The 25,095-nt window shown below is 41.2% G+C and overlaps 1 protein-coding gene across 1 annotated transcript in view; it reads right to left on the reverse strand.

The window, feature by feature from the left end:
- The window catches only part of LOC117467443 (ryanodine receptor 3-like), a 155,823-nt gene extending 131,482 nt beyond the window's left edge, over window positions 1-24,341 (reverse strand). The window contains exon 1 of the mRNA XM_071201631.1: window positions 23,927-24,341. Coding sequence (XP_071057732.1) covers window positions 23,927-23,974 — 48 coding nt within the window. The 5' untranslated portion in view covers window positions 23,975-24,341. The remainder of the gene's footprint in view (window positions 1-23,926) is intronic.
- Window positions 24,342-25,095: the final 754 nt, after the last annotated feature.

Below are 25,095 nucleotides of genomic sequence, written 5' to 3' on the forward strand. Positions count from 1 at the left end.
GATTTGGAAAAACTTATCCATGCTTTTATCTTCAGTAGACTGGACTACTGCAATGGTGTATTCACAGGTCTCACTAAAAAATCTATTAGAAAGCTGCAGCTAATTCAGAACGCTACTGCTCGAGTCCTCACTAACATTAAGAAAGTGGATCACATCACTCCTGTTCTGAAGTCTTTACACTGGCTTCCTGTGTGTCAAAGAATATATTTTAAAATACTGCTGCTGGTTTATAAAGCACTGAATGGTTTAGGCCCAAAATACATTTCTGACCTACTGCTCAATTGTGAACCATCCAGATCTCTCAGGTCTTCAGGGACTGGTCAGCATTCTGTCCCCAAAGTCAGAACTAAACATGGTAAAACAGAGTTCAGTTATTATGCTCCAAATATCTGGAACAAACTCCCAGAAACCTGCAGGTCCGCTGCAACTCTGACTACTTTAAAATCCAGACTAAAGACCTTTCTTTTTGCCGCTGCTTTTAATTGAACTATTCACATCTTAGACTGCACTGTAACTTTTATCCATGTATTTTTTCTTTTAATGTTTATTTTATTATCTTTTCTTTTTAATGACTGATTTTAAATGCCATTTACTTAATGTCTTTCATTTTTTGTAAAGCACTTTGAATTGCCTTGTATTGAAAGGTGCTATATAAATAAACTTGCCTTGACATGAAACACGGTTTTCTCATAACGTCAGTGAAAATGCTCCAAATGGCCCAAAACTTCACAGGTTTGGTAACGATGCAGCCATCAACGCATCTAAGCGTATTATGGGATGTCATCAAATGCCGTTGGCATGGCGACAGATCATTCACCATCAAGTTAGTTCAGAAGTTTGCAGTTCAAATATTCTGCTTTTCCAAGCCTTTTTACTTTCTTTTCTTTTCTCATCACACATTCAAGCCCCCAGTGTTCATGTATCATTTCAATCTAAATTCTTCACTTTCTTCTTACACATTACATTTCAGCATAGCAGTTTAGCGTCAGCTTTTCAGCATAAAGCATTCCCACTAGCAATTTCTTTAGGAATTGCATTCTCTAGTTTAAATATGTAATGCAAATGAGCCATGTGGATATTAAACCCGTTTCTGTCATAGTGATTTATCCATTACAATTACATACATATCAACAAAGGCAGGTGTAGTGGTGAGAAAAGCCCCCAGTTAGCATTCTTCAATCAATCAATGTTTATTTATATAGCCCAATATCACAAATGTTACATTACCCTCTGTCCTTAGACCCTCACATCGTACAAGGAAAAACTTCCAGAGAAAACCCACAGTTTAAAGGGAAAAAATGGGAGAAACCTCAGGGAGAGCAACAGAGGAGGGATCCCTCTCCCAGGACGGACAGACGTGCAATAGATGCCGTGTGTATTCTTCAGGGAGAACTACAGCTGAGAACAAACATCTGAGGCTGCTGTTGTGTAAATGGCTAGATTATGTGTATAGGGTTGGCCCTGTAAACGCTGGACATCGTTATTCTTTGTGATAGCGGAGCAAGCGGAAATCTGCTGATATGTGCTGCTATGGGATGGGGCGGGGGGAGCTTCTGTACAATGGCCAGCTGCATTATTTAATGTAGGGGGGATTGTGCTGAGAGCAGAGTACAGCAGTAGTAGTAGTAACAGTGAAGCACTCCATTATAGCATGAAGCAGAAGGAGAGCTAGAGAGAGAGAGAGAGAGAGAGAGAGAGAGAGAGAGAGAGAGAGAGAGAGAGAGAGAGAGAGAGAGAGGATGCATCTGTATGGCTCTGAGTGCCTGTGCATGTACATCTTTGTGTTTAACTTTGGTGCGTTTAAAAAGCAGTGCATGATAATCTATATTGGCAAGCCTCAGGGCCTTGACAACACAAGCATGTCATTTTTTCCCCCACAACTCGGAGCACTTTGTGACCATTTGAGTAGATGAGTGCCCAATTTTGACAATACAACAATTATTTGTAATGTAATTAAAAGTTTGCCTTCTGATATAAATGACTAGCGATCACTATCATGCTAAAATATTTGCATCATGACTACCTACTGCAGCAACATGCATGAATGTGACATAGGGTGACTTTAGGTTAGGTTAAGTTGGTTAAAGTCTGTTTCCTAATTAAATACTGTTTCCGGTACCTGTATTGTTTAGATTATTTATGGTTCAGCAAAGCAAGCACATGAGGTAAGAGGATGATCTATCTTCTGTTTCTGTCTTGTTTATAGCGTTATTTTCTGCAACTTAATTGTTGTATTTATGACTAGGAAACGAAAATATAGTGTTATAATGTCAATACGTTGAATAAAACTAATCATATGTACATCAAGCAGGTGAAATGCTATCAAAAAACTGTAAATGAAGGAAAAGGTAAGGCAGGACACCACTTAAGTGACTTAATTAACTAAGTTTTGATCCTAGTTTGATCTTAAGTGATATGGTCATTGGTCAATGGACAGTTTTTTATCCGACACTGTAAAAATAAAAGTAGTCTAGGGATCTTTTCCTTTCCCTAAAACATGAATGCAGCATTAGGTATGATTTTCATGTCATCATTTTCGGGCTTTATCGTCGTTGGTCCTTCATTGTAATTTACAGTTTGGGATAAATACTTTACATACTTATACATCTCTACAGTATTTACAGTAGGAAGCAAATCTAATTGAAAGAATACTGACTGGAATTGATTGTGCCATTCATGGGACTGTTATGGGAAAGACTTTGGATAATGGTAACAGTCGTGGATCAATATGAAAATGTTATTTATCTCACACACAGATGCAGATTGAAATGAATAGCCTGAATAGCCCTCTACGGTAAATCAACACTTGGCTCTGGTTGGAACACGCGATCAGCCGCTCTGGTGAGGCAGCGCGCGCTGGGTTGATATGGGCAATATAAGGACGGTATCGATCCACGCATCACATTCCTGTCTGTCTGAGTGCCAAGATGTACACACACTCAAGCGGGCACACACACACACACTTTAATCAGAGAGGCTAACTCTCATGTCTCTGCCTCTGTCTAGCCTCCCCCCACCACCGTCTCACCCCCACACCGAAGCACAATTACGTATCTGACATTGCCTCTCTGTCTGTCTCTTTTGCTGCCTGTCACCAACCCCTCTTACTCACTCATCCCAGATTGCACCTGGCTTCTACAGAGGAGGAGGGGGGGGGGGGGGGGCACTCACTTCTATCAATCATTCATAAAGTAAAGCTCTATAGTAATGTGAGTCAGATTGGGAGGAAAGGATATGCTCTGCTCAATTTGGAGACGGGTCAGTTTCCAAAATCCAAAAAATATAAAATCAGACTTTTGGTGATTCTGTTCCTATTTGCTCGACTGTAAATAAGAGGTGTAAAGATCTCTATAGCAACAATAAAAAAGGTTAGGCGGAATCTGAGCGCTGAGTCGACGATGAGAAACTGGAACTTTTACTTTCTGTAAGGGTTAAAAAAACATAATCAAATGGACTTCTCTAATGACTCTTTACAAAAAAATAATAAAGTATGTATAGATATAACCAAAATGTTGTTTTGGTTCATTTTTTCTCAACACTATGCTGTGTAGGACACTTTGTTTTGTCTTGACTGAAAAACAAGACTAGACCAGGGTCTTAAAGGAAAAATATTGAGGTAGCGTATATCTATTTTCCCAGGGTCCTTTATTTCCCTGCTCAATTCATATGACACATTAAAGAGACATTTCAAAGTGTATTATGCTCTGAACAATGTATGTTTGTATAGCTCAAATGTTGAAATCATCCACTTACACATTATAACCTATGATGTTATACACATTACAAACTATGCCTTGACATTTTCATGCAAGATATATTATATTTCCACCTTTTTTTAATAATATTATTTTTAAAACTGCATTTGAAAAATCTATATCTTTTTTTTTGCAGTTGACCAAGAGCAATCTTTGCCCATATCTTACCATTACCAATCCCTTACAATGTCTTTATGAAGAACATACAGTAGGACTCTGGGAACAGGTGACCCAGTATTTAGGCACGCAAATGCTTGGAGATAAGGCAGTGGTTCTCAAACGTTTTCTGTCAGGCCCCCCCTTTGGAGAAAAAAAAGTTGTGCCCCCCCAACACAAATAGTCACGTAATGGGCCAGATTCACATTTATTAAAATACATCAATATGAACGTGTGCATTCCTTTGCTAGAACAGTGATAATAAAACAATGCTCCATAAGTCTGTGTGGTCAAAAGAAAATACATAATACAATTGTGCAATCCCTAGAACAATAAGTTATAATACTTTGCCACTCAGAAAATGCTGATATTTGGCAAAAACTTGTGTCTTATCACAGGTGGCTGCAATGAGCCTGTTTGGCACTGCACATTTCTTCAAAACGGGGTTGCAGGCTCAGTGGCGGTTCCAGAGATTTATTTTGGGTGTGCTGTGGGGTAGCTTGATGTTTCATAGAGGGTGCTCAAACATTTAGGGTTTCCCATTAATGTACCGGTCGCTACAGTGGAATTTTCTACTGCAACAATCCCCACGCAAATACACAGTACACCCGCAACAGTTAAAATGAAGGCTCGATAATTAGCTCACGGCATATAGGTGTAAGCAGGGGTAAAGTGCTATTTTTATAAATGGGGAGTGGACCTAACATAGGGGGGTCCGGGGATTGACACTCACTCACTCACTCACTCACTCAGAGTGAGACCCAGACGTACTTGTATTTTCATAACCATTTTTCCTCCTGGTCTCTCGTGCCCCCCGTCATGCCTCTGCCCCACTTTGAGAAACACTGAGCTAACGTTAGCATGCACCAGGCATAACATCAAAAAAGACGATGCCAATATTATGAATGTTTACCTAGTACAACATCTTAATTCAGATTGTTAGCATGCATTAGCAAATGTTAACACTGCAACTAAGGCAAATTAACAGTCAATGGTTGCACTAAAGAAATATACAAATCATTTTTGCGTGTGCAGAATTTAGTAGAGACACTTCCAGCCCAAATGTGACATCAGGGCTTCAGTTCTCTATACTGTAGATTAAAGAAAACAGTAATTCATTCAGCCGTCCTTTAACAATGTGAGAAGTGAGCCGAGTCTCCAAGGGCACCTTGAGATTGAATTTCACTCTATCATAATACTCCCACTCTCATACAGTGCCCTCTCAGGCTTATTCCTTTGTTCTGTGTAAATCATGCATTTGTCATCTCCATTGTGTATTGTGTGTGTGTGTGTGTGTGTGTGTGTGTGTGTGTGTGTGTGTGTGTGTGTGTGTGTGTGTGTGTGTGTGTGTGTGTGTGTGTGTGTGTGTGTGTGTGTGTGTGTGTGTGTGTGTGTGTGTGTGTGTGTGTGTGTGTGTGTGTGTGTGTGTGTGTGTGTGTGTGTGTGTGTGTGTGTGTGTGTGTGCACAAAACAACGATTCTGTCAAATTCCAATGGGATCTGTGTCAGTAACACATGGAGAATATCAATGAGCGGGGCTGTGATGACACGGTATATTTTCTTGGCTTTAACCAATCATGTGCTTCTGGTACGAAGGGGAATAAAAGACATTGGTGGATATTTCTGCATAGTGACAGTCGGGCATAACAAATGTCTCCTCAACAAGCGTGCTGCCCGCTAATCACCCAATGAATTTCTGACTGAGATGAAAAACAAATGATCATGTAAACCACTAAGTCTGGAGAGTGCTAACCCACCAGTGCTGCCCTACAGGCCTGACCTTGTAGTGCTGTTGGCAGGGACTCACTGATACTACTGCTTTTAAATAAATAATCATTATTGATGATAGTAAGGAGTGATTACAGAGTTTAGAGGCACATAGCCTAATGGGTTGTTATGTGAAACAAATCCTGCCATTACAGCTCTCATTAGTCTGCACTCATTTAAAGATCATCACGTTTCTTTCTCTTTTTCTCCAAAGCTCTTTTTTATTTTGTACACATGCACAGGAGTCTACCCCTCCAGAAAACAAAGATGAGAAGTCCAGGGTTTGTGGGGTGTAACTTGCTCTGGCGAAGTTTTCCTCTTAAGAGCTGGAATAAGTAGAAGCAGTGTGAACCAAAGTGCTCTCCGGAGGAGTCTTAAGTATCTAAGCCTTTGCTTTAAAGAGATGTATTCAGTATTTCAGCAGGTAGCGGTACAGTGAATGCTATTAGTTCATGAGAAGACTCTTGCCACCTTATTGTGCACTGCGCAGGGCTGCAGTGTTTTGGCAAGTACATCCTGGAGGCACAACAATAACCATTGTAAAGTCAGAAAATGTCTTACAGACACAAATAGGCTGTAGCAACAGAGAAAAAGGGCCTCTCTGCAGGAAAACAGGATTCTTCCCGTTGTTGAGCACTTAGACTGGCTGTGATGGTAAGTGAGTTGCTCTGGTATTTCATGTGTTGCTCCAATGTCTCTCATAGGGCTTGTATTACAACTGTTTGCAATATGTTGCTTGACATTACTACCGCTCATAATCATTTAGAAAAGATAGTCTACCCCAAGTCTTAGGAATCAATTCTGCAGAGAAAATAGTGTTACAACAAGTCAGGATCAACATGACAAGTAGTCTCCTCATTAATGTGTCTCCTGTTAAAATCGATGCAACAGATTTGGCTTCTTAGATGCCTTGTCACCCGACGGAGCCAGGAGTCTTCTCCTAATAAGACAGTAAATAAAGTTAAAAATATGAAGCTGAGTGCAAAAAATGCATTGCTTTAAACTACCAATCCAAAGCAAAGAGTAAGCAAATAGAACAGATTTTATTAAAAAAAGAGGCGATTACACCTCCCTTTAAGAAATTGCCTTTGCTAAGTATGCCTTCTTCAAAGCAAAGGCACATGGTGATAAAATCCAGACGCTCTGCTCCCTGCCTCGCTCTTTGAGGTCAGATCAGTTCTGTCTTCTTCATCTTGATCCTGAGCCAAAGACTCAACAGCAAACCGATCTGAGGGGGGCACTGAGACCCTCTGGGAGGAGAGAGAAGAATATGGCAGCAGAGCAGAGACGAGAGGAGAGGAATAAGGAAAGGAAAGAAGGATGGAAAATATCCTGCAAGCTAAGCCACACACACACACACAGCACTTGCCTCAACCTGCCTTTGTCTCAGTGTGACACCTTTCTACAGTGTACCGGCTAATAAGTGTACCTCATCACCGGGGGCTTGCTGCTAGTCAACACTGTGCACAGGCTGGTTCACACACACCGGGACTTTGTTCGGGACAGATTGGTACAGCTGGTCGGGCACTGCAGAACAAAATAGAGCTGGACGGTCGCTGCACCCCCCACAGGCTCTCACATCCACACTCACACAGAAAAAAGACCAGGTGTTTCCCAGGCCTCTTAGAAAGCTATTTACAGCAGTCACAGGAGAGAACTGCAGTCTGTACTGACGCACTGTTAAATCACAGGTGAGTGATCAGCTGAACATCTGCCAACCTGCTGGTCCTTGTAAGATTATATGTTAAATATGAAGTAACAATATGTAGGGTACATTATGTTCCTTTTAGGAGCAGCATTATCTTCTTTTAATCTTTAGAATAAAAAAATGTACCGGTCGCCCATTAATGTGCGACCGGTACATTAATGGGAAACCCTAAATGTTTGAGCACCCTCTATGAAACGTCAAGCTACCCCACAGCTCCCCCAAAAGAAATCTCTGGTGCCGCGACTGAGCCTGACTATTTGTGTTGGGGGGCCCGACTTTTTTTTTTTCTCCAAAGGGGGGGCCTGACAAAAAAAGTTTGAGAACCCCTGAATAATCAGCTCTATTTACCAGATTCAAACTAGAACTCCTTTTTTGCCATCTTTCTCGACAGTATAGTGATCCCATAGTCTCGGAGCAGTAAGATTGTACTGTTTGTTTTTTTAATTATCTATTTATTGTAGCACGCATTATTTATCTGCAGCCAAAACTCACATTAGCATTACATTAAATTACAAACTGTTGATAATATCGTATCCCTTAATGACAAAATGAAGTCAGTTCGCTTAGTTTTTATAAGAAATGGCTTTCTTTTATTTAACTGCATGGATGCTCGTAACTCTAATATATAAATAAATCAGAGCAATGCCTGCATTCACAAAGGATAAGCTTTTGATTAGAGGGTGTTATAGTTTTTATTGTAGGTCATTTGCATAGTCCAACTAGCTAAGATACATCTTAAATTGAAAACTGATGGTAGAATTTTTTTTAAATGACTAAAAGCTTAGTGAGGACGTTACAACCAAACTTATCAATAGATTAATGATTTATTTGTACTGTATCTTAAGGTGGTTCAAATTCTCACATTATTAGCATACATACTTCCATAATTACTTTGTTTGATGTATTTCCTTTTTTCCATCTTTCCTTATAATGTTTCTTCAGAATTAGAAGAAGAACCGCAAAACAATACATATTTTCTGTTGAATATTCTGGTGGATTTTACCCATGCTTTCTGCAGCTTCACCGTTGAAGTGACGCATGTATTTGCAGCTCAATGCTCACACCAGCAGAGATGGAAAGAGAGAAAAAGTTGTACCAAAGCAGCGTAGCTTTGTTCCCATGACTCATTGTTGCTTTGTAAATGGGAGCGCTAATGCTCACCGCTAGGCACACTGGTGAACATGCTGACCTCAGAGCACAGACAGAGCGAAAGAGAGATTAGAGAGAGGGAGAGACATGAAGAAAGAAAGGCAAACAGAACTAGAGAGCACAATGAACACACACACATCATTAAAAATCTGAGCAAAACTATAAATGTATCTTGACATCCGCTTACATTTCAGCCTCCTTTAAAGGCTTTGCTCTGGGTGCTGAGGATGACAGCTTTACTGCTTGTTATTGAACACTGACAGTGGAAAGTCCCTGGCACCAAATGCATGCAGCTGCATTGTTGACTGCACTGGCATGGATACAGAACGTTACCTTGGAACATTTCCCTATCTGTACACAGTGGGCTCTACCTGTAGATCATAGAATATGCATACATAAGTTATTGATAAATGCATTTTGCAATGCTTAAACAGACATTTCATCCACACATCGGAAACAGTTCCTTTACCACTCCAATGTCTCTACATAAATATTTCAACAGCACTCTGAAAAACAGCTAAACCACTATTTCATCTCTTACTTCAGCTTGGTTTGAGGTAGGGAATTGGCTGAAAAGTCGACTCGACTTTCTAAGAATAAATTAATGAGAAAAACACCACCAAAGCTCTGCAAAATTAACTCATCTTTGGTGGTTTGTACTCTCAGGTTGTGTGTGTGTGTTTGTGTGTGTAACAGTCATCTGGTGCATATTGCACATCAAACCTGTACTGCCTAATCACTGTAGGCAATCTAATTACACAATCACCATACACTCGCACTATACAGCTGTGAACAGCAGCCACCATATGGACAGGGGCAATCCATCTCTGAGATTGGACGGGTATGGCGATCACTGCGAGCCAAATAGCTGTAGGGTGAAGACGGCTACATGTTAAATGGCACAGAATGTTTGTAGCTGTTGTTAGCTTTCACATAACGTAAAAGCTTCAATATTAGCCAATTAAAAATGAAGGTTGCTGCAGGTCATGTGAGGAGAAAGTTTATAGAACAAGAGTTTTAAGCGAGCCCTGCAGGCAGATCAAACCCCTCCCAGGTCTGCGTGCTTCAGCACTGGAGGAGCAGAGGAGGGCTGTAAAGTGTTTCATTGCACCTTGCAGCAATGCTCCCCAGCGTTGACTTGAAAGTGAAAGGCTAAGTAAGCATTTTCATCCCTTCCTTTCTTTATGTTTTCCACTGTCCATACTACTGAACAAAAATACTGTGTTGCCTCAAAGTGCTTTGACATGAGGTATATAGAGGAGGATTTGATTATTTTTCCTGACAATCTGATGGCATTGGGCAAGCTCAGGGGCCATATGCGACAGCGCTATAGCTGGAGCTGGCACCAGGGGAACAAAAGGAACAAACTACTTTTCACACCCTCTCTTTCTTTTCCACAAAGTGGCCTCAGTTACCGAGGCAATTGAGACTTTCTGTGGCAGAACACAGAATGGAAAATACGTTGGTTCTACTTTTTGACAAGCGCAACGTGTTGTATTTTTAGAGAAAGAGCTTTCTTGGAGGTCCAAAGGGAGAGCAGCAATAACAGTTGCATTTGTAACCATCCTGCGTGCAGGAAGCGAAGCCTGACTCACTTTCAACTGTGACGAGATTGAGGCTCAAGTGGGGAGGAGATGAAAATTACACTTTGCCTTCAGGTCAAGAAAGTGAAGGTACTGTATATGAGACCTAGAATATGAAAAAGGGAGCAGTGATTGCAGGCATTTCAGCACTCCCACAGCCTGTGCCCAATCCTTTGGAAAGGATTTTAGGAAGGTATATCAAACTAGAGAAGTTCAATGTCTACATGGTCTGCCTGCCAACGATATGAACAAATAGTCTGATATGTTAATAACTACACTTACTTTTTGCTTTCTTGGGAGAGTCCGATGAGATGATCGATATTGCTCTCATGTCTGAAAATTAAATATGAACCTTGAGCCAGTAAGCTAGTTAGCTTAGCATAGAAAACAGAGGAAGTCACTAGCATTGTTTATTTTTTCACCATTGAAGAGATCCATGCTTGCTGTTTTACACTGCTAAGTCTTTATGCTAAGATACATGTAAGCTAACTGATGCTAGCTTCTTGTTGACAGCTGGCAAAGAGCATTTTTCTGCATTTTGTGCATCACAAACAGAGGGACATCGAGTTCTGTTACATTCGACAGAAGGCTTTCATCTCTATGGTCAATATGTCCAATACTCAGTTGATAAATAGCTGACAGGTAAATGGAAAAACATGTATTGCTTACATTTTGGGGAGAACTTTCCCTCTTCAAATGCAACCATATTCATATTTGGGCCAGGGTCGGTAATCGAGACGAGATCCAATCACTACATCCCATAATGCCAAAGCTTTACAGGGAACATGCCCTCAACACTTTGGCTTTAATTCTAACGAAATGATCCGTTCACAAACTGGAGCAATACATGTTAGAACTCTTTTACCCTATGCTGCAGAGACCTGGAGAGTGTAACGTTATTAAACTTATTCCCTATATATGCAATAACAGTGATCGCAGTGTCAGCTTCTCTGGGATAAAAATACCCATTGTCCTTTAAGGCCTGACCTAACTGAAATCCTTCAGAGCACTCATCCACATGCTTTCACAGAGGAGAGCTGAGATTGAAGTACAGCTGAGCCACCGCTGTGTCAAACTCTATTTGTTCGGGGAGTGGTGATGATGCCCAGGTGAAGGGTTCTGGTGTCAGAGCTAAAGCACAACTGAGACTCAGAGAGCCGGATCACACAAGAGAAGAAAAGACAGAGAGAGAGTTCTGAAACAGTTTGACTAAGGGACAATTGCCACATTTATGGAATATCACCCTGAGCAACATGTCAGTTAAAAGCAACTTAAGACACTTCCTCTCATCTGGGCTCAGAGTTGGAGGACATTCTCTTGTTACCGCATCATATATCAACCTGCAGCTATCAGATTTGTCATATATTTCAGGCCATTAAGAGCTTGGTGGGGTACTTTTAGAGTCAGCTCCTTTGCTATATTGCCTCAGAAACACTTTTGTAAGAGGTAGTGCTACTGGGGGCTGAGAAAAAAAACGAAGCAATGCTGCAGATATTCTCGGGAGGGGGGGGGGGGGAAGTAAAAAGCTAAACAATGTGAGCAATACATATACCTAAGCTAAAAAAAAGCTACAGAATAATGGCACGTTAGCATGCCATGAAATACTCTCACATCTTTTGGTCACCTCAGTGAAGTTGTCTAATCTATTCTGGCATGCTCGCTTACGTCTAATGAGTATCCTCGCTGTTCATGCACCCCCCATGAACCTTCAACCCTGCTTGTTTGGCAAGGCAGGATATTGCATTTCTTTATACTGCACATCGTTGACTCTGCAGCAACAAGACCCAATAAATAGGGTGATATATCCTTGTCTGTGCTGGCGTGGTGCAACGCAGTGGTTGTTAAAGAGGTATGAATCTTTTATGAGGTGAGAAACGCCACCGTTGTCAATTTCAGATGAAAACGATGAGACTTTTGCACCCGCCTAAAGGGGGCATATCAGTGGATTTTCTCAACGAGGCAATTGTTGTAGCGCCAGATGCAGCTATGTGTGAAGATCCTGCAAAAGACTCAATTATAGACCCTCAGTTGAGTCAATAGGATGCTTCGCTGACATGCACTGGTGCCATTGGGAGTATCTTTCCCACAGCAAAATGATACAGTTCTACATTTTCAGAGGACTGTCAAGATTTGCTAAAAAACTCACTAAAGTCAAGAGAGAGACACTCAACCTTCTCCTATTAAGTGGGCCTCAGCCGCAGCAGATGCAGGAGTAAACACTTCTAAATGGACTATTAGGAGCACAGTGGGGAGACAGAACATTGGACATAATTACGTCAGATACCAGAGCTGCTTCATGTAGGAGGGAGATTGAATCACAAGCATGGACACAAAGTAGTGAGCATTTTAATGATTTTGAACAATAGCAAAATGCGCTGAGATTGTTTCTGTGGTAACAGGGCTGTCGGTTGCACAACATCAGGAAGATACGTCCCCAGCTGACCCAGAAAGCGACGCAGCATCTGGTCCAGGCTTTCGTCACCTCACGCCTAGACTACTGCAACTCCCTCCTGGCTGGTCTACCTGCATGTGCCATCCGACCTCTGCAGCTCATCCAGAATGCAGCGGCTCGTCTGGTCTTCAACCTTCCTAAATGTTCCCACACCACGCCGCTCCTCCGCTCCCTTCATTGGCTTCCGGTAACTGCTAGAATTCACTTCAAGACACTGGTACTTGCATACCATGCTGCGAATGGATCTGGCCCTTCCTATATCCAGGACATGGTTAAACCGTACACCCCAGCACGTGCTCTACGCTCTGCATCAGCCAAACGACTCGCTGCACCCTCGCTGCGAGGGGGACCCAAGTTCCCATCAGCAAAAACACGTGGGTTTGCTATCCTGGCTCCAAAATGGTGGAATGAGCTCCCCAATAGCCGCGTTCACACTGCGGTACTTTTCCCACAAAGGTTCATGCGAACTTAGTTCATGCGAACTCTTTAGTTCGCATGAACTAAGTACAGATCGCGTTCACACCAGAAAAAGTCCCTGGGGGAGGATTAGGCAAATGAAGCCGCTGACGTCACTTCTTCTTCTTCTGCTTTGGGTTTACTGGCAGGCCGCAACCCACTTCACGGCGTATACTGCCGCCCAAAGTCCCCGGCCGGAAGTCCCCGGAGTTGGGGACTGGCTTCAGTAGAAGCTGCTGGGAGTCACAGCAGCTTCTACTGAAGCCTTCCGAGTAAATCGCCAGAACGCCGACACCTCCTCATCTCCACCGCTCCCATGTTTTATTTTGTGTTGCCATAAGTTAGTCTCTCTGCGTTTCTGCGCTGGGCTAATGCTAATAATGCTAATGCGAGGATAATAAAATGGCGGCTTCACAAAACTTTTTGGGAGTTTTACGGGGCGTGGTTTGCAATCCGCCCAGCCAATCAGGAATATAGCTCTTTTCTCAAAAAAAGAGCCGCTCGAAAGTCCCTGCTCTCTAGCAGGGACTTTCGAGGGGGTAAAAAGGTTCGCATGAACTACTTTTAGTACCGGCTCTTTTTGGTGTGAACGCGATCATATGAACTAAGTTCGCATGAACCTTTGTGGGAAAAGTACCGCAGTGTGAACGTGGCTATTGACATCAGGACAGCAGAAAGCCTACACACCTTCCGGCGCAGACTGAAAACTCATCTCTTTCGACTCCACCTCGAGCGATAGAATTACTAACAAATAACTGCTAACAGAGTATTTATATACTAATAAAGGACTGGCTTATCTATAGCCAGTTGAGTAGCACTTGAAATACTTGGCTCTATGAAACCTGATGTACTTATATGATTCTGTTTTCTTCAAGGTTGTGTCTTCCTGGTCGAATGTACTTATTGTAAGTCGCTTTGGATAAAAGTGTCAGCTAAATGCAATGTAATGTAATGTAATGTAATGTAAAAGAGGCAGCTTGAAAAGTTTCAGTTGCACAGCATTCACTGTCACTCAGAAAAGTTATGTTCTCATATAATAAACTGATACCTCTGATATATCCTCCTGGTTCGTTAAAACTGACCTTATAATTTTCATGTGAGTTACATCACCAGATGTCGACACCCTATATAAAGTATGTCCACATAAGTCATTACAAGACATATTTACAGAAAGCCGTACACCGTTTGGTGAAGCCTACACATTCAAATGTGAATCTGTTTTACCTGGAAGAAAGTTTTAAACGAGGCAAACCTTTTCCGTGCTGAATGCATTTAGAGCCATCTGTGCAGCTAATTATAAAAGAGGAGGTGATACCTCTGTTTGTTTTGGGTAAAGTGGCAGCAAACAATGATACTTTGGAGGAAGTATTAATTATCGCTGTGCAGCTGTGATCCCACTGTTAAGTGCTCATCAAATAATTGAGAATATGAAGATAAAACTGAGAAGCCTGACATCCCCGGGCAACCCAGTCTCACGGAATTTTGTGTTATAGTCACAAAATTAAATGTAATCTATTGATTCGTGTTCACCAACACGATTTTCCCCTTTTTTTCGTGTCACACAGAACGATTTTAAAAGCAATACATTTCTATTGGTAGTGTGTTTTGTGCCTGCACCACGTCTTTTTGTCCGGTCAGGTCTTGGAATACCAGAAGCTGTGTGGTTCATAAAAACATTTTCTTACTCAATATCTTACCCTATGCCTAACCCTATCCATTTTATTTTAAATTGTATAATGTCGGAGTTTTTTTGCCATCAGTGAGGAAAAGAAATGGGGCTCAGCCTCAGAATACTGAAATCTGTATTTTATGTATCTGTTTTTCCTTCTAATTTGTTATTATTTGGTGCAGGCACGAAACGTACTACTAATATAAATACATTGCTTCTAAAATTGTTCTGTGTCAGAATACTGAAATCTGTATTTTTTTTTTTATCTGTTTTTCCTTCTAATTTGTTATTATTTACATTGCTTTTAAAATCATTCTGTGTGACACGAAAAAAATGGCGAAATCATGTTGGTGAACACGAATCAATAGATTAATTTCGTGACTATAACATGAAATGCCGTGAGACTGTGTTGCCCCGGGAAGTCTCACAGAAACAAGCCTTCACTTTGTTCTTTCTTATATATCAGCGTATGTCTTTTATTTTCACTCTAGGGCTGAAGTCGAATAGTCCATTTAGCTTAGGAACCTTCCTAACGGAGTGAAATGACCCGGAAGTCCCTCAGTGGCAGCCATGATACCTCCCTTACCGAAAGGAGAGAAGAAAATGCTGCCCCACAATGCCTTGCAGCCGCAGCATTTGCGTCACACAACAGTCGGCCGTTCACGGAAACAAACGATTATGACCGAGAAATTATATCATGAAAGTTACGGTGCTTATTAAGCATTTTAAAACGTATGTGGTAAGTTGCCAACGTGCTTTGTTTTGAACGTTCATCAGTATTATAATCAAAAAGAGAAATATGAACGTTAGTTTTTACTGAAATGATCAAATAAAGTCAACATTTCACTGAGCTGTGTGGGGTTTGTTCAACTTTTAAAAGATGTTTGAATGGTGATGTACACAGTGATAGGTGTTAAGGACTAACGTTTATAATAAATACATTTATATTGATTTTAAGATATTTTCATAGTTCATACAATCATACGTATTGGGATCATTTGTATTAATGTGGACCGGAGGGAGAGGGGATGAGCATAAGTTTCACTTTCATTTTTTATTTCAATTCCAACTTTGGTCATGAAGAATATGTTTCTCTGTTGTAGGGTTAGAATTTAGGCGCTGATTTTTAAACTATCCGACCGCAACCCAGGCCTACTCCTTCCATATCTCCTGTGTCAAAATAAAAGGAACTGTGGACATAGTGGAAAATACACATAATGCTTTCTTGCTGCGAGCTGCTTAGCACAAATATAGGAAGCAAGAGGAACAGTTAGCCTGGCTCTGTCTTAGGCTAAGTTTACTTAATAAAAAGCTATACATACAAAATGTGTAGATTTTTACAGAAGTTAGCCGTTTCCCCATGCTTCCCATCTTCATGCTAACAACGAATAATAAGCTAATAACTGCCCAGTATGGTCAGGGCAGGCAATTGCGAAGGGGCACATATTTTCTATAACCAGTGACTCATGGATAGTCACATCCTTTTGGAGTACAGCTTACTCAGAAAGTCAGCCTTGTATGTGTGAGCCAACATTAACTGCCAAGAAGAAATGGCAAAGAGAAGCAGAGATAGCCCTGCTAGCTGTATTGAGGAGGCTGAAGCTAACAACAGGCTACCAGCTCTGGTGGTAGGACCTATGTGGCAAGTGCACATATGGCAATATGGTATTTTGTTCTTTAACATAACGCCCTTTAAGTGAATGTGTACGTTTTGTGCTCAACATACGGTTTGTTTAGATAATTAATGTGGGTAATGTGGCGTTATGCAGACTAAAAACGACTAGCTAATATACTGTAGCCTCCATTATGGACAAGATGAGCAACCTTGTTAGAAAGAAGGAGTGGTGTGCAATAATGTTATGTTTGCATGTTTTCTTTACGCTGTCAGGGGAGCTTGCAGAATTAATTACATGCATTGTTGTTGGTCCACAGCAGACAACCATGGATATCAGGAGATGACCGAAGCACAAAAGAGGTTACTGCGAACCAAAAGGGCTCAGACTCATCGATATCAGGTCTTTTTGTAAAGATAAGGGAGAAAAAATGTTATATCTCTGAATAAAAACCACTAGCAGAACGACCGGTCTACTTACAATAGCTATATTGTCCCTGGAGTGAATAACAAGCAAAGCTAATTCATTACATTGGAATGTTAGAAACATACACAGATATGTTAGTCCAACCAAATGCTAATGCTGACATGTAACTATCAAACTCCAATGAGTTCAGTGAGGTGATCTGGTTTTGTAATAGTACATTTACATTAATTACAAATCACGTATTTTGTTCTAACTTTTGACTTCATTGTAAATTACGTTCTGAGGGAATCAGATTTTCTCCCAGATATTTTGTTCTTGAGTTATGCTCAACATGTTTGCAATCAAAGTCCACGTAAGCTTGTGTATGGAAGAGGTCTGGTAGATGGATGAAAACACACACGTCTTATCTAGGAGACTGCTGTGTTTTAACAACAATAATAAAAAGTCAACATTGATCTAACCGACCGTACTCAATGCGTCAGATTGGGTAGTACTGTCTCTGACCCTGTCACCTTGGATAAGGGAGTTCCACAGGGCTCTATTTTGGGGCCCTTACTCTTTTTATTATATGTAAACAATATTTGTAATCAGATGCAATTTTCTATCTATCATATGTATGCTGATGACACTATTGTATACTCATGTGCTCCTTCTCTGGATATGGCCGTTTCCAATTTAAAATCTGATTTTATCACGCTGCAGCATGCACTTCTTGATTCCAAACTGCTATTGAACAGTAAGAAAACCAAAGCAATGCTTTTTGCTCCCAAGTCAGCGTCCGCTTGCCTCTCCATTGACACCCTTGATGGCGTCTCTGTTGAGTTTGTCGATACCTACAAATATCTGGGCTTTTGGTTGGACAGTAATCTGAACTTTAAACACCATATTGAAGTTCTAACAAAGAAATTGAAATTCACTCTTGGCTTCCTTTTCAGACTTAAATGTTGTTTTTCAATTTCATCCCGTAAAAGGTTGGTCTCTGGCTTATTCCTGTCCCAGCTGGACTACGGTGATACCATTTATAGATTTGCCTGTCCCACTGTTTTGGCCCAACTTGACCCACTCTACCATGCTGCACTGCGTTATATATCAAATGCACCCTATAGGACTCATCATTGCAAACTGTATAGCCTAACTGGATGGTCCTCACTTACTATGCGTAGGATGCAGCATTGCTTTTTATTAATGTATAAAGCCATTTTAGGTAAGCTTCCACTCTACATATGTGCCAGATTTGCCCCAGTTTGTGACTCTTACAACCTCAGATCCAGTGCCTGGATACGGTTCCAGGTACCTGCTGTGCGGACTGAGGCTGGAAAAAGGAGTCTTTTTTATTATGGTCCTTGCTCTTGGAATGACCTTCAATCAAGCCTAAAACTGTCTCAATAGCATGGTTTACATTGAAGTTGTCTGAAGTCCTTACCACCAGCTCCTCTTGCAGTAATAAGTAGTGTACCTTTCTTACTGTCCGAATGTGCACAATGTAGTGACTGCTTTTTCGTCTTTTGTTTTCTTAGTTATGTTCTCTGTATTTTATATGTTTGTGTAAATGTGTTATGTGTAACGTTGCTGCCTTCTTTGCCAGGTCAGCATTGAAAAGGAGATTTTATCTCAATGCTTTTATCTGGTTAAATAAAGGTTAAATAAAAAAATTAAAAATTAAAATTAAAAAAATACAAATAACTTAAGTAATGCAGTAAAAATACCCATTTTAAGTCATACTATGCACTTTTACTTAAAGGTGGGGTAGGTAAGTTTGAGAAACCGGCTCGAGATACACTTTTTGTTATATTCCATGGAATGCTCTTAACATCCGATAGCAATGAATATCTTAAGTGCTTTGACAAAAAAATCTATCATCTGTATGTATAAACTGTAAAAAGCAAGACCAATCATTTTAGCCGGCTCGGCTAAAATAACTGGATGGCCTACCTGCCTGTCAGCCTTCCATCTGTGCACAAACTTATCTCGTGCCCTCATTGGTCATATGCGCGTTCGTGTGTGTTGGAGGAGGGGCTCTGTAAGGAAGTGGCAGATTTTTTCCGGCTGTGTATTTTCAAATTCTAGCGCACCTTTAAGCTAACCAAGTAGTTTTGTTAACTTTTTGTTTTTAAATTTCCAACATTTACCATGCATAAACTGCAAGCTGGGAGTTCCCATGTACAAAAGTGGAGAGTGTTAAGCATCTCAATTAATTTCTCTTTAAATCTTGTTTTGTGTGTTTGTTTATGATTTGATGACTCACCAAGTTAAATATCTTTGGGTCAAATAATATATGTATTAAACGACAATTTAAATGATCAGTTAATTGATTTTGAGTCCATATTAAAATGGTAGAATCATATGAAGACTTGACACCCTCTGATTCTATAGTTGTGAACATATAAGGCAGACATGTTGGAGCTCTACAAACAAAGAGAAAATAAAAAAGGGTACTTCTCTGGAAAGAAAGCTTCCTACACTGCGTTATTAAATATTCATGCTCTGAACAGCAGATCCATCAGACCTTCTTGCATGCCACAGACATTACTGAGGACATTTCTCTATTTGGTAGCAGGATCAATAGCTCATTACAGAAGCTTTACAACGGGTTGTCTGTGGGCAGGCCTGCTGGCTTAATTCCCTCTACATCACAGGCCTATCTTATCTGTCCATCTTCATCACGCAACACAGAGAAACAGCCTTCTGCTGAACAACACTTCCCCACTAAACCTTTCCCCAAACTTACTTTTCTGCAAGTTGAACTTTGAAATGGTCTGAGGTGATGTTAATGGGAGATATGAGGGAAATCAATACTGCAGTAGGGATATGGAAGTGTGTGTGCAGGTCAGAAAGAAAGCATGCATTTAATCAATATCATGACCGATATGCCTGATATAACTGTTCTTTCTGTGTAGTTTAATGCAACCCGCCCAGGATACAAACCACTAAATCAATGATTTTACACTTGCTCCAGTCAATAAGTCACCAATAAATACATGAGAAATAAGTCCAGCATTTTCCTGCAGCATCATGAAATGATGACAGATGGCATTGCATCATAAAACACAAAGCAACATCAAAACGATATGTCAAAAACACCGGACAAGACTACATTTTCTCGAAATTAAGTGATTTTACTTAAATTTCATGAAATCACTTCTTTGAAAGTTATTTCAGAGTCAATCTCTACGCACAAATCTGCAACAGTATGGTACAAAAAAGTGGTTGCTAATGAAACCAAGTCATTACTTTTTTAATTCAACCATGAAATGACAGCGGACCTCATCATAATAACATTAAAGCTCCCTTCCTAAGTGTCAAGTAGAATGTGATGATGTGCCCAACTGAATTCCCATCTGTGGGAATAATTTCATGGGGATCTCTAATAATTATACATGGGGCAAGTGACAGAGGAGCAGGAAGAGCAGAAATATGAATATGAAGTCTGGCGTACTTGTAGCACTGAAATAATGCTCAAACAAGTATATGCACTACGATAAAGGACACACTGGAGAAATGTATATTTTTCGGCTTGTGAAGAAAGGTCAGCAATAACCTGGATGATATGTGCTGCTTAAACAATGTAGCCTTACTTAAGAAGCCTCTGCATGGTTTCAGAGTCAGAATAGTGCATCTCTGACTGCACACTGCAGATCAATGGCACATTTAGTTGCCAGTGTGAAGCTGTCAGCTACAGCCTCCACCGTCACACATCTCTCTCATCCCCATTTCCAACTCGAGGCAACATTCTCCAGAATACATGCAGCACATTATTCTGATAGACCAAGTACTAGTATACATCGATAACAAGCAAAGAAACAGGAGATCACAATGGACGTGAGGAGAATAAGAGCCGCAGGAAGGCGAGAGATAAAAGTGAAAAGGGAAACATTGAAATGAAAAATATGTCAAAGGGGAAAGAAGAGCCACAAGGAAGAGACACTCAGCAGGATGTTCACAGTAGGGTGAGGAAGCAGCAGGCTCTATAGCACTGGTGACATAGCATAGCTCAAATGAACGCTGCTTTAAAGGATTTTTCTCGTATGTGGTTTTGGTCTTGGTTAATCTTGTTGCGTTAGTTCTGTGTTGCTGCATTGACAGTCATCGCCTGGATGCAAAAGTGAGACCGGTGGCTTCACATAAACAAGCCCAGCGCTGCCACAGTGCATTAGTCACAGCACTAGTCTGGCCTTTTCAAAGTCGCTACTCCCACTCAAACCGTTAATAGATCCCCAGAAGCTGATATTTGCCTAGCAGGGAACCTCGCAACAGAGAAGCTGTGCAGCGTGTGGCTGGGCATGGTCGGTCACACTGCATGCTGCACCATGCTTTTACTTTATAGGCCTTCTGCTAAGACAGTTATATGAGTTTTAAAAAGCAGAGTGAGAAAATAAAAAGTGATTGCCTTCTTCTTCTTCTTCTTCTTCTTCTTGTTTTCCCAATCTGCTTTAATGACACAACGCACAGCAGGCAGGCAAGCAATTCATTTAGAAAACTACTCGCATAATGAGCAGCCTGAGCTACTGTAACCTTATTAAGATATTTTATTCACTATACTGCTTATAATGAAGCCAGTGCTGCCGGAGATTGTGCATCTGAGGACTTGCCCAATTTCTAAACAGGACGAATAGAGTTGCTGTGTAGAATATGCAGCCTTATTAAAGTGTTGGCGCGGCCCCCTTGCGCCCTCTGACATTAAACAGCAGTTTTGGGGAAGCTTCTCTCTCACTTTCCTGGCTCACAATCTGCACCGTTCCTCTTACTGCAACATCAAATTACCCATGGCATGGCGAGATACCCTCGCTCATTCCCTCTCTTCTCTTCCCCTACTCCCACTGAGTTGGCTTTATAGGCAGCAGTCCGGCAGGGGTAATTTCTGCTCCACTCCAGGGAAATTACTTTGTGCTGTTGGAGAAAACGCAGTTTGTGAAACTGCTTTATCAAGCTCCTTGACTCCAATAACAAGCAACATTTGGATGCCGGCAAGAGAATATACCGCCTCTACAACCCCTCACAGACTGCCTGCCACTTAGTGCAACCAATGTAAAGCAGGTTTAGAGACATTGCAGTGCATGTGTATCATGTATGTTTTTGAATAGACATTATGTGCATGCAAGTTGATGCAACTGAGCATTTGTTTCTGCAGGACTGACCAAAGCCATGTAGATAAATGTGTGCATGTACATACATACTCATGTGTATATCTGTTCTGTTCCTCTACACCGAGTATTTCAGCTGTGCCTTGCTAGGACTAATGAATAATTTCTGCACTGTGCTCTGCTGTGGCACGTCTGGTGCAGCCTGACTGCACCACACAGCTACAGCTCTGCATTTGCATTCCACCCACACACACACACACACACACACACACACACACACACACACACACACACACACACACACACACACACACACACACACACACACACACACACACACACACACACACACACACACACACACACACACACACACACACACACACACACACACACACACACACACACACACAGCCTGTCAGCTGCTTCCTTGTGTGGAGGGATGCAACAAGCTGCTGCTAAGCCCTTTTTCAAGCAACAGCCGTTTCCTTTTGTCAATGTCATCTCAATTCTTCTTCCCCGGTTACATCTGGGAAACATTCTCCCTGTGATTCATACAAATGAGACCAATACAAGCCAGACATATTAAACTCATAACCCACATAAAGCTTGTTCTTGATTTATTAAAAAAAAACCTCTTGTGTGAATACGGGGCATTTCAGTTCAAGCTCAGAAAAAGGAGAAGTGGTGCTGAAATGTCAGCTCTCATTCTGGAGCGGCAGGCATGCTGATGTGGTGACCTCTATGTGCCATGGTTAAAGGTCGGGTGGGCTGAAGGACAAATGAGGAGAAGGTATCGGCTTGTCTGAGTGAAAGAAAGGGACATTTGAAAGATTACTGCCAAGCCTTTCGGTGCTGAAACACTGAGTTAGTCAAGAATCACTTTCATGTTATTCATTTGATACCTTAAGGTAGTGCTATGAAGCCTGTTCTTTTATTTGAAGGTTAAACTACACTTGATCGCTAGGAGATTACGAGAGAGGTGTTTCCTTGTCAAATGTCTTTTGAAACTTCAACAAAAAGAACATCCATCCTACATTTATCAGAAGTACAGCAGGTTGTGCATCTGTGAGCAGCCTAATAAAGTGAAACCACACCAGCAGCAGTGCCAGAGAAATCTGCAAACAAACACCTCCTACTGTCTCTGGGTCTTCTGGAGGACCTCCAGCGCTCTGCTCATTCATCTGTCCTAGGCGAGCGTGTCTTTTCAGACATGATATGCCTCTCAATGCATTTCATCGTAGATGAGAAAATCATGTCACCATCTATCTATGTCAACAGTGGATAGTGTACTGCCTTGCTGTAAAACCAGGCATTTTCCGATCTTAAACATACATTTTCAGTTTAGGAAATGCATTTTTAATAAGTTGTACATATTTTCACTGTAGTGTACTACAAGAGCCAAGAAAACAAAGGCTAGAGCTTGTTTAATACTAAATGATAGCCTCTTTGTATGCATATAATGCAGTCTGTCTACACTGGCCCTATGTCCAACAGGTAAGACAGCATCAGAAACATAGCTTTTGAGCAGAAATACCATATTTATTGCTAAATGTTTTCCTCAGTTCCTATTTGCATAGACCTTTGCTGCTGCTCAGGCACCCTGGGGTGACTGTCTGGACTGTCAGCCCATACTGCCAGGCTACCACATTTGAATATATTATAAACACAGCATGCACACTGGGTCAGAACTCCTTTCATCTTAAAAAAATATTTAAGTGATGCCACAATAACCCACCTTTTAATTATATTATTTAAAGACTAAGGTAAACCACAGTGTCACCGTCAACCTGTGAACTCGTAGACACTACAGTAAGTTGCATGTAAGTTTAACATGGCACTTGGTGTTGTCAACTTCTTTAAACGGAGACTGCAGAAAAGACAATAGCTGTCAGTGAGCGATGCGCAAAACAATGGAGCACTATCACCGCCTCGAACATCTGCAAGAAAGCAGGGGGTTATCAAAGGCTACGGGATACATTCACATCTGGGAGGAAAGCCAAGAGGGCAATACACTGTTATAACCCCACACGCACCATGACATAGAGCTACACATATTTCCACAGTCGCCAGAGCAGCGCTTCAAGTACAAGCGGAAGGAAATGTACTTACAGTTCTGAGGAACTGAATCTCATCCTCTCCTTCTCCACCTTCAGCCATGGCTGCAAAGGAGCCTGTTCAGACTCGGGAAGCCTCCGCTGGCTCCTCTTCCCTATCGATATTAGCATATAGCTAATCCACGGCCATACAGCGGAGAGACTACCGCAGCATGTGTCACTCAAGCCCCTGTGCTCAAGCCCCGCACACCGCCCGAAGGAGGAGTGTGTGTCAGAGCATCGGTGGAGCGACTGGGGACGGTGTGGCGGGGAGACAGCGAGGAGCCGAGTCGTGTAGCCGAGAAACAGCAGCGGGGTCTTTATCTCCGACGTCACCGTCCTTATGAATACAACCCGTGAAACCGCGAATATTCAAACATCAGAGCATTGAACGCGATGCAATATCGAACAGGTATTTCGTCCGCGGTTGTTTTTCCTGCACTAACCCCGAGCTACGCAGTAATAAATAATGCTAAGTGAAAATGTATCGAAATGTGAGTGTACAGTGTGCAGGACATTCATGGTAACTGCTGTTTCCAGTGCTGGTCCTAATCAGCACCATGGTCAGCACCCAGCACACCGACATGCCTCAACTGTTAACACAGTCAATATAGTGGGTGATTTAGCAATAGTGTACACATATTTCCACACAGAAAATGTTTTGTTACCACTGCTGAAGGGAAAAAGGCAGACCTAAAGCATAGCAAATATCATCCAATATAGACACACATTTCTACAATATAAATGTTAACATGAAATATAATCTGCAAAAGGTGTATGCTATGATGTAGCTATTTATTATTATTATGTTGTTTTCCAATTTATTAAGTGAACGGAAAAAGGTTATTTCTGCGTAAACCTGAGTTTCCCTTCATTTCATAAATAGAGAAGCTGTCAAAGACAGTACAGTCGGCAAAACTGACATTTAAATGTTCACATGATAAACTATTTAAAACATTATCATTGGATGAAGGTCATTGACTTATTTAACATGAAATCAATCAATCAATCAATCAATGTTTATTTATATAGCCCAATATCACAAATGTTACATTTGTCTCAGTGGTCTTCACAGTGTGTACAGAATATCAGTATGACAATACGACACCCTCTGTCCTTAGACCCTCACATCGTACAAGGAAAAACTTCCGGAGAAAACCCACAGTTTAAAGGGAAAAAAGGGAA

This window comes from Pseudochaenichthys georgianus, chromosome 22 (genome assembly GCF_902827115.2).
Source record: "Pseudochaenichthys georgianus chromosome 22, fPseGeo1.2, whole genome shotgun sequence".
NCBI classification, from domain to species: Eukaryota; Metazoa; Chordata; class Actinopteri; order Perciformes; family Channichthyidae; genus Pseudochaenichthys; species Pseudochaenichthys georgianus.